The sequence below is a fragment of the Thunnus maccoyii genome, chromosome 2 (genome assembly GCF_910596095.1).
Source record: "Thunnus maccoyii chromosome 2, fThuMac1.1, whole genome shotgun sequence".
In the NCBI taxonomy this organism is placed as follows: Eukaryota; Metazoa; Chordata; class Actinopteri; order Scombriformes; family Scombridae; genus Thunnus; species Thunnus maccoyii.
Window position 1 is genome coordinate 30,417,443 of NC_056534.1, and position 10,419 is coordinate 30,427,861.

At 40.1% G+C, this 10,419-nt stretch overlaps 2 protein-coding genes across 2 annotated transcripts; one reads left to right on the top strand and one right to left on the bottom strand.

Annotated features, from left to right (window-relative positions):
* Positions 1-1,737: 1,737 nt before the first annotated feature.
* On the bottom strand, positions 1,738-6,990 carry LOC121886030 (keratin, type I cytoskeletal 19-like). The gene is made up of 9 exons (XM_042395921.1): positions 5,647-6,990; positions 4,519-4,644; positions 4,287-4,369; positions 3,826-3,982; positions 3,451-3,612; positions 3,209-3,334; positions 2,819-3,042; positions 2,690-2,727; positions 1,738-2,583 (listed from the first exon to the last, which is right to left on the bottom strand). Exons 1-9 carry the CDS (start codon positions 5,953-5,955, stop codon positions 2,477-2,479), a joined length of 1,332 nt encoding a protein of 443 aa, XP_042251855.1. The 5' UTR covers positions 5,956-6,990; the 3' UTR covers positions 1,738-2,476.
* Positions 6,058-10,370, top strand: LOC121886125 (gastrin/cholecystokinin-like peptide). Its single transcript, XM_042396052.1, has 4 exons — positions 6,058-6,115; positions 9,671-9,775; positions 9,856-10,095; positions 10,255-10,370. Exons 2-4 carry the CDS (start codon positions 9,715-9,717, stop codon positions 10,329-10,331), a joined length of 378 nt encoding a protein of 125 aa, XP_042251986.1. The 5' UTR covers positions 6,058-6,115; positions 9,671-9,714; the 3' UTR covers positions 10,332-10,370.
* The last annotated feature ends 49 nt before the right edge of the window (positions 10,371-10,419 follow it).

Below are 10,419 nucleotides of genomic sequence, written 5' to 3' on the forward strand. Positions count from 1 at the left end.
GACTTTAATAGATGTATGTGCTGTATGTGTAGCGGATGATTATCTGCTAGAAACTCATCTAGACATGAGTTGTACTCGCAATTCAACTTGCAGGTCTTTTGTCAAGAACCATATCAATAACTCTTTATGACACTTTTACTGTGTCATAGATGCCATCCACTTTTCATCTGAATGGGAATGAGTTCTCAGAATGCAAAAAGCCCATTGAAGTCTGGGTACGAAGTTCCTTGTATAACCGCGGCTGGTGGTGAAAACAGGATCAGTATGTTCAAAATGCGGTTACTGTTGTTACATGAGAAATAGCCCGGAGTGCTTTTACCTGGGTGTGTTCGTCTCATAAAGGAGAGAAGACCAACGTTAAACAATATCTCACTTTTTATCTCTTGTAGGAGAATGAATGAGGGCTGCAGTGACTCACTGAAGGTTGTTTTTATTTTTTTTTTTAACAATGCTCCTCTGCCTTTGTGATACTTAGAGACTAATTTCAGGCCAAGACAGATCTCTGTTGTATCTTGCTCACAGCCTGCAGATACTGACAACACCCTTTACTACCAGGGATGATTCATGCAACACTCCGATGCTCAGATGCACTGGGAGGTCTGGCAATTTACAACAGAGAATGAAATAAAACCAAGGAGAGCTAGATTCACTTTTTGTCCTTAATAATATATAAAAGTAACTTATATATTCATGTGAGAGCTTCACTGTCTCTTCAGTCCATTTGGAAATCATTACAGTGCTTAACTGGATTGAATGAAGAGCCCGCATTCACACAATGAATGGCCTTAATTGTGTGTGTTTTGTTGATAACAGAGATTAATGCAGCCAGCTGAAAGAAAACTTAGATTTTCTTATGTGATACACACAAGCATGAAGGAACATGTCCGTGTGTGACCACTTTTTACTTTGCAAGGCATTAAGTTGAATTTGATGTTAGGAATTCATTTTAAAACAGGACTTTAAAGTGTGCATCTGCAAATCAACAGATTTACTTTCTCTGTTTTAATCATGAAAGTGACAAACACTCTTTTGAGTCTGCCTGTAAAGTGAGTTAGGTGTGAGTTTCGCAGGTCCACCAATGATGGTGGTTTTTGTCTTGTCTAGTCATGCAGAACGGTTCAAATTGCAATGGTTAGACAGTGAAGCAAATGAATATGGTCCTCTTTGCCTAAACTTGATAGTTCTATGCTGCTCAAAGCTGCTGAAACAGCATGAATCACATCTCAGGATCATTAATTTAGTTTAATAACCCTGCAACGACGTGCTAACAGAGGGGAGCAGAAAAGCAGTGAAAGGAACAAAGGTATTACATGTTGAGTCATTTTGACCAACAGGGTAATTCATCAGGAAGGTGAGTCATTGATGTTTTGATGTTTGGAAATCTCAAGTCTCCACTTGATTCAACTCCACCCAAATGAAGACTGAAGCATAACCTGTAAATCTCACTGGACCAATTCTTCACCTTGGAAATATTGTTACTGTGTAACATTCAGGACATGTATCCTCTCTGGAGAAGCTATTGTGCTATTTCTAGAACATTGTTTATTGTTCTGCAAGTAAGTTCAGTTAATCATGTCTTAAAATATCTTTTGTGCAGCAACAATTTGTTTCTACTTTGGTAAAAAATAAGGTCATGAGATCCACCATAGTTATGTCAAGACTGCACCTCTGGATGGAAAGACAAAGGTGACACCTAGTGGTCTTGAGTAGAATTGCATTCTAAATACTACATGGTGCTTAAGAATTAACATTTAATTAGGTTTTATTGTATATTGTTGTGATTGTCACCAGAGTATCCACACAGGAAAAATACAGAAGACACCCAACCTTAAGCTCTTGCAGCAAAATATTATTGAACTTCTATCATTTTCTTTCCGAGACCTAAAACTGGCTTGATACTGTAGCAGGGAGCCAATCTAAAAGATTGAGAAGTTGCATTGTTCATGTAGGTTTCTCTACATAGCAATGTGTTTTTTTTTAACAGTATCTGATATTGGTGTAAGAACAAATGTCTCAACACTTTTACGATTGTTATTTGTGTGTCCAAAACATGATTTTGTTTTAAACAGTAAGTTATACCATCTGTGGTTAAATTATGCTATTTGAAAAGCACAAAACCCTTTTTGATTTGTGATTAAACACACATTTTCATCTTTATTTCCTGGATTTTGATCATAATTTGACCCCATATTGAGCATTCACCACAAAAATCTCATTACTTACTCCCACCTCGCTATAAAAATGCAATAAAAAAGGAAAGAGAGAATATGCAAAGGCAACCTCCCCTCCCCCTTAATAAGCAAATGTGCTTTTTTAATATAGTTTGGATTTTGGATATTATAATATAACCTGTAGACAGAAAAGCTGAACATAACAGATGACTGTAGTAAATAATTCATTAAGCAGGTATTAAGGGAATCAATTATTAACTAATTAGTGGCCAAATCATCATAAAAGCGTAGCATCAGCAGAGTTGTTACTGAAGGTCCTCCACTTGAGTGTCAACAACGGAAGACACCACCTTTCCATCAATGATTTCCTCCACGATGGTCTTCACTCGCCTCTCGACGTGGGGTTTACGCTCTGCAGTGGTAGAGAAGAAACATAATGCATCAGCGACGGTTGCTGCAGCCTAATGACAGCAAACGTTTACAGGAAAGTAAAGTCAGTTCAGTGGACAGTTTCTTACCTTCCACTCGTTCCACCACCTTGCTGATGACCACCGCCCTGTGGAGAGAGTGGACACGTTTTAAAACATAATGTTCTGCTTAAGCTGTTGGCCGACAAATAAAAAATTAAAGAATGCTTAATCTCTCACTTTTGTTCAGAATGTCCATCCAGCAGTCTCCTGTACTCAGCGATCTCCATTTCCAGGCGCATCTTGATGTCCAGCAGCATGTTGTATTCGCTTCTCTGATGCTCGAGGGAGTCTCTCATCTGCTGCAGCTCCACCTCCAGCGTGTTGATGGTCTGCTGCAGCTGGCTGAGCTGAACACTGTATCGACTATTTGTGTCTGCTAGATTCTGTTGCAGGCACTGAATCTGCAGGACAAACGGGAATGATGTAAGAGAAGCTGCAAGAGAGGAAAAACTGCCCTGTCTGCCTGACGAGAAATCATAAAGTTACAGCTTCATGATGCACAAAACAAATATGATCCCTACACAGACAAAGTGTAAAATGTACTCTGTCTTTTTGTCTTTTACCTACCTGTGAGTGGGAGCTTTGGCAATTAATCTCCAAACCCTGGTAGGTTCTCTTCAGCTCTGAGAGCTGCGAAGAAAATGTCTTCACCTCTGTTGTGCAAGTGACGATTTGTGTCTGGAGAGCGTCCATCTTTACACACACACACATAAATATATACAATAAATATCATGAATTTTCCATCTATGAATCTTCTTATCCTAATTTTTGTTCTTTGTCATTTTGTGCATGTTACTCTCCCATCTCACCTTATTTTGAAACCATTTCTCAGCGTCCTGCTTGTTCTTGATCACCAGCTCTTCATACTGTTTCCTCATTTCCTCCAGGACTGTTGGTAGCTCCACAGAGTCTGCACTGTCCACCTTGACCTCCACAGCGCCACTCTGCTGGACCCTTACGTGCTTCATCTCCTGCAACATGAAAAGGAGAAAACTTTTATCTCTTCTACAGGTGTGAGCGTCGTGGCTGCCACAACCAACAGATGGTGCCATTGTACTAGAAACAGACCAAAGCAATGGACCGCCCTGCTTTCAAATCTTTCAGTATCCTCCAACCATTTTTGTTTCAAATTCTGTTTCAAACAGGACAGAGGAGACATTTCACCGGAGCTGAATGGTTCTGACCTCCTCATGGCTATTCTTGATATACGCCAGCTCCCCTTTCAGACTTTCAATCTGCATCTCCAGGTCACTGATGGAAAGAGTCAGGGCGTCCCGGACCCCTCGGAGACGAGTCACATCAGCCTCCACTGACATACGCAGGTTTAACTCCACCTCATACCTACAGAAGGAGGTCAGGGGGAGTTACAGAAGCTGTTTGAAGATGTATTTGTTTTCTACTGTACATCATCATTATAGACTGTTAAAGTTTCAATAAAATCACATTATATTTAACAATAAATGCAAAAATCTGTCTTTTTGTACCCTTTCCGTTAATGTAAATCTTATTCAAAACATAAACAATTAACCATTATTTTACAGCAATTACAAAAGTTTCTTTTCCTCTTCTTTCTTTATACTTTAATGAGATTATTGGAGAGTATATCTGGATTTTACCATGAAGTGACAGAAAAATGTAAACCTACTTCATTTTAAAGTCTTCCATTGCCAGTCGAGCATTGTCAATCTGCAGGATGACACTTTGATTCTCTGAATATCTCCTTGCAATCTAAATGGGGGGGGGGGGGGGGGGGGGGGGGGGAATGAAAAATTGAACACTATATTCTTTCTCTGTTTCTAGTTAATTGTACTGTAAAATAGTTTTCTTAGTTTTCTCATCATTCTAATGTGTCGTGATGTGTTAAATATGAGCAGTACCTGAGCTCGGAGATCACTGATGGTGGCAAAAAAGCCTTTGAAGTCATGGGTAATAACACATCTCTTCTCATAGAACTGTCTGATCTGCAGCTCCAGGTTCTTGTTGGCACTTTCCAGGGAACGCACCTGCATACACAAGTAGAGGGTCACATTACGCAACAACAGATATAAAGCACTTTAGTTCCTCCTCCTGGGTGATTGTTTACTCGGTTAAAGGAATTTTTCTAATCCAAAAAAGGATATTTTAACAATCCTAAAAAATCCTGATGCATTTAAAGTATCAAAAGTTACGTACTTGAAGTCTCCCTGTCATTGGTGTTTTTATATATATAATATAAGGAATATTGCATTAATATCACTGATGCATTAATATATTAGTATCTTAATGTTGCAATTGGTCATGGTGGAGCTCTGTTTTAGTACAGGTATGTTATACATTGTTAGGTAATGCATGAATAAAATGACGTAAATGTGAAACACTCAAACACCTCAGTACTGTAATTAAGCAGTCAGTACTTTATATGCATTAAGGTATTTTCCACCACTGTTCTCCATCCAGCTTCATATAGATATAATGTATCTTCCAACCCAAATTTCCAGAGGCCTGTAATCTTTATTATCATTTTTCATAAGATCAAAAAATAAGCTGTCAAAACAAAAACATCAGGGACTGGTTCGGCAGTAATAAGAGACAATGCTGCTGCTTCTATCACATGGTACTGTTGACAGCCAAGTCTTATCTCCAGCATGTATTGCATCCTCTGATCATTTTTTCATGCGGGTACAGAATTCAAGTTGACAATTTGTGGGTAGGTGTGCGTCCTACATGCATATAAGGTGTGATTATGTGTATGTGTTAGAACAGATGCATTGTGCATGCAAGGAGATGGGGAACTTCCCTTGGAAAAAAAAAGAGAATATATCCCATGAATATATCTTTGCACTTCACTGATTCTGATGCAGTTCTGGATGTAGATTAAAACATTTTTTTAATTATTATTATTATTGTACTATGTGCTTTCTTAGTGCTTTCTAGGCTTCAAAGAAAGTACATGAAAGTGGGATTGCTGCAGCTCAGTGTGTATCATCATCATCATCATCATCATCATCATCATCATCATGGCTTACCTTCTCAAGGTAGGAGGCCAGGCGGTCGTTGAGGTTCTGCATGGTCACCTTCTCGTTGGTGACCACTGCAAAGTCGGAGCCGTACCCGGACCCGGACCCGGAGGAGAAGACTGAGGTGGACTGGGAGATGCGGGTCCCATAACCTCCCGCGCCCCCGTACACGCTGGGCGCGCGCCCCTTGTAAATCGCGGTGGAGATGCGGCTCTGTCCGCCTCCGACGAGCTGCATCCCTCCGCTCTGGCTGACGCTGCTGGAGCTGGAGATGCTGCGGTTGCTGTAGCTGGTTTGCCGTTCCACAGAGACAGACATGGCGACAGGTGGAGGTGGAGGTTGACCTGGAGGTGATGCGCAGAGCTGGAGAGTCTGAGACAGAGTCTGTACGAGGAGTGCCTCTGCCTGAGACAACTGGCATTTTATAGGAGTCTGAGGGAAGGAGACAGCGCCAGGTCGGATACCACAACAGCGTGTGGTATGCGGATAATGGTTTTTTTAAAAAACCTTATAGGTGTGTACACTAACATTTGCGGTGGAAGACAAGCTGAATATCTTGTTGGGCTGCTTGATGGCTGCTGTGATAACCTGGCATCCAGCCAAGTGTTTTGTTTTGTTTTTTTCTTCAGTGTCAGTTCTACTTAGAGTGTACAAGGTTTCAATGAATAAACGTACTTGGCTAGTGAAGATGATTCTGATCTTCCTCGTACACAAGTTGGATTCATAAATAAATAAAACAAACCTTACTCAATTCAATACACATGTATTTTGCTGCTGTCTGGTATTAGCAGCAGTTTATATGGTGGCTAATGTTAGCAGGACATTTATGTGTAACTGACTTTACTATGAGTCTGACTTTACCACTCTTCTTTTCTTGTACTGTACTGTTACTTTAAGTTTTGTTATTATGTAACTTGTGGATGTTGTTAGTTACCCTACATAGACCAGCTTTAAAGTAATTTAGCAATATTTTGACAAATTGCATATTGTGGAAACTTATTGTAACTTTTTTGGAGCTCTTAAATGGAAGTCAACAGGTGCATCACAGCATCCTGTCTTTGTGTTAATCTACCATGTACCTTAAAGTCCGCCTCCACTCAAAAATGTGTTTTTCTTCTTGTTGCTACAGTTGGATGTTCGAGCTTCACATTGTAGAATGATGTTTGTGCAGAGTTTGACGCTAGAAGCTGTTTTCACATTCATCTGCTGAAAGAGGAAAGTTTCTCTGTGCTCACTGAAAATCTGAGTTTATAAGGCCTACAAACAGGAAATAGTTCGGAACCAATCCTGATCCGTTATTCAACTTACACATGTGTGATGTAGAAACTTGAAGCCTCCAGTGCACAAACACTGAGAATGAATTTTATAGTGAAGGAGAAGACATCTTGTGTCCAGCTGTTAAACAATGAACAATATTTGCATATTTATAGATTCTGGATTTTTTTAATGATGGAGACGGAGAAGGTGTAATTTTAAGGATTTTAAAGTGGTAATTATACTTTTTTAAGCAGAGTATTTTTGAATGTCTTAATACATGTGTGAATGGGATCTTTAAGTAAGCAAGTCTAACAGCAGTTATACCGGCATTAATGTATGTTTTTCTCCCATTTGCATACTGGTTTTCAACTATACTAAAGGCTTTTCTGTCCTCAGGTACGAATGAGATTCATCCAGAGCACAGCAGAGCTCAATTATCTGGTGGTTTCCTACTGTAATGTCAATGCACTGTTGCATAACAGCTAGGCAAGCATTTTATAAACACTTTTTCAAAGCTCTGCACCGGCCCACACTCTCTCTGCAGCCAGCACCTGTCCCATCATCATCTTCATCATCATATCTTCTCTGTTACTATAAGTTCTTAACTCTCTCTGCAGCTCAAACTGCAACAAATCTGCCTCACACATCTACTCAGGGATAAAATAGTGTGTCTGCTAGAAAGTGTGCAATGCAAACTTTAACTTGCATGACACATAAATGACAAATGACATCTGAAGCGAATGTCAACAAAGCAACAAAGATGTTATTTGAAGTATTGCAAACTGGTTCCTCTAATCGCCTTCTGTGTTTTTTTTAACGACTAAAGGGAGCACACAAAAGCCTTAATCATATTTTCATAATAGATCATTTAAGAAGTATGTCTAGTTAAACATTAGTGAACTCAGCAGTACCCCACCCCACCCCACCCCAACACACACACGCACACGCACACATGCACACGCACACGCACAAACATTCTTAAAACCATCTCACCCGCATCTGACCAGCCTTCTGTGGAAAACACCCATCAGGGGAAAGTGACAGATAACACTTTGAATGCCACAACTTTATGGAGGTGGCTTTCATTCACTTTACTAAGTTCTCCAATGGACACACTTGCTGTGAATTACAAAATTGAATTCAGTATTATAATCCCTAGGATGCTTCAAAATAGAAATATTCATTATTGTATCTGTTCGTTTTTGTGTAAAGGTGAAGATAGAATCTAGCAGTGTGTTGTATATTGTTGTTATCAATATTTTGATTTAATATTAGTTCGTTTGTTTACATCAATGAGTGTCAATAAGTGGCTTTTATTACATTTTTTTCTGTCCTTCTGGTTTGAACGCTTTTTCCCCCCAATAGGACAAGATGTAAAAGTGGTATTTTGTGCATTTTCTGAGCTGAGATTAATAAAATCAGTCAAAACATTTTGCTCTTGGGACACAATAAGCACCTAAAAGATGTCAGATAAACAGCTACAGCAGCACTGATGATTAGAAGGGTTTGTTGTGTGTGAAAATAACATACAGTTCAACATTTCAGTGGATTTACTGACACCATTACTATATGTTAAATATCAAAGCCTGCATGAGTTTATTCATTCTGTAAGTAAAGACTTCACTCGTAACCTGCGTTACAAGTCCTGCAGTTTAAGAGTAGAATGTTCTCTAAAGTTGACACATAGCTGAGAGAACACGTCTGTGAAAACACAATGCAAGTGGGAATAAAATTAGAATAGGAGCGATGGGCGTCTGCTGCACCATCCCTGGTAAAGAGGGTGCGTGTGTAAATCTGACCCGGGCAACAGGTCGGGTTGAAGGAACAAGCTTTCCACAGTGTGTGCTACCTGAGACGATCAGATTTCACTGATAGGTGCGTGCAGTCAGCTTTTAGAGGTGTGACTATCGTCTCACTGCAGGATTAAAAGAAATAATGTCTGAAGTCGTGCAAATAACATTCCATTAAGTTGTTGGTTTTCTGTATAGTCTTGATCATCAATCAGAACATCTTTGTTTGCAGAACACAACGTGTGTTCTCTGCTTTCCATTGTGTTTGCTGTCATGTTTAATTACTGTATAAATCAAATTGTATCGCTCACTCAGGTCATGATCAGGTGTTTTGCTCTACTAGAAGCCTGCGCAGGCTGTCAGAGGACACTGGACACACAATAACTGGGCCACATGGTGTTGTAGAAAATCTATACAGTATGTAAACAGTCCTAATGTCAACCATGCTGTTACTGAAAGGGTAGCATGGACGTCATCTGGCACATCACCTCCACTCAATCATTAAATTGTAATTTATCACCATCAAGCACTACTTTCTTAACATAGGAGTAAAACAAATGTGTTGTCTAATATCCCACATAGTATTGAAATGAAGGGAAGTGGATACAACACTACAAGGAAATGTGTTAATAACTAATAGGTTGTTAATAACTGTCACTCATAGCTTAGATTTCTGGTGTGAGGAAGCCAGCTGAAAACCTGAAAACACCTTTTTTTCTGCCTTTCAAGACCAAGTTTCCAGTTACAGTTACATCACATCCCCTGTATTGGTTTAAAGAAGGCTCTTAAGGAGTATTGGATTTCTAATGTAAATACATTGACTTGTTTTACTGTTATTGCAGTGCAAAAAAGGGCCTTTCCAGGTAAGTGAGAAGCATAATAATGGGTTTGTGGATGTAGTGGTCCATCATTTCCTTGACGCACATCCTCCCAATGCATCTGTTTCCCAATCAATCCAAAGCTCACTGTTATCGGTCTGATTTTAGGCCGAATCGCTTGCACACACAACTTGTGGTATAAAAAAGGGTGGATGTGGCACCAGGAGCATCACACTGCTTGGATTTTGCTGTGCACCTGTCTTCACACCTACAGTAAGTTCTTTTAGGAGTTTTGAGCAGAATTGTTTTGTCACATTCAGCGAATATAAACCTTTTGTTCTTCTTCTGTACAGACATGCCAGGGAACAGGATTGTGGTGTTTGCACTGGTGGCTGCGCTGCTTCTATCTAGTGCAGCTGGAGAGGCTAAAGAGAGTAAAGTATTACAGGAACTTCTAGCCAGGGGGGAGAAAGCGAGAGACTCGGCTAGCAGACAGGTGCCTCAGACTCGCTCTGCACCGATGGAGAGACGGGCACACCTGTCTGGGGACGAACGAGAGATCATGACGAAACAAATAATGCAAGCAATTTCAGGTATGATGTGGGTTTTGGGTGTGAACCATCATGACTGATTGATGCGTTTTGTTTTGCTCGAGTCATTTAGATAAAAAAAACGGGCTGAGGTCCAAGAGATTCTCAGGTCTGTTTACTGAATGCTTGTGTGTGGTTCATGTAGGAATGGTTTGTTCACAGAGATGATGAACTCTGGGTGCATGTCAGATCGGGATTACCAGGGCTGGGTGGACTTCGGACGCCGGGATGCAGAATGATACACAACAGTTGCCGCAACAGCCGGAGAGCTCACACTTACTGCTTTTTGTTCAGATTTTATGTACAGTCAATGTTTTAAATCCCCTG

Coding starts and splice junctions, on each gene's coding strand:
- LOC121886030 (XM_042395921.1), bottom strand. CDS start 5,955: ATGTCTGTCTCTGTGGAACGGCAAACCAGCTACAGCAACCGCAGCATC. Junction 4,645..5,646: donor TGGCCTCCTACCTTGAGAAG/GTAAGCCATGAT, acceptor TTGTGTATGCAG/GTGCGTTCCCTGGAAAGTGC. Junction 3,335..3,450: donor AGAAATGGTTTCAAAATAAG/GTGAGATGGGAG, acceptor GTGTGTGTAAAG/ATGGACGCTCTCCAGACACA.
- LOC121886125 (XM_042396052.1), top strand. CDS start 9,715: ATGTGGCACCAGGAGCATCACACTGCTTGGATTTTGCTGTGCACCTGT. Junction 9,776..9,855: donor CACCTGTCTTCACACCTACA/GTAAGTTCTTTT, acceptor TCTTCTGTACAG/ACATGCCAGGGAACAGGATT. Junction 10,096..10,254: donor AATAATGCAAGCAATTTCAG/GTATGATGTGGG, acceptor GTTTGTTCACAG/AGATGATGAACTCTGGGTGC.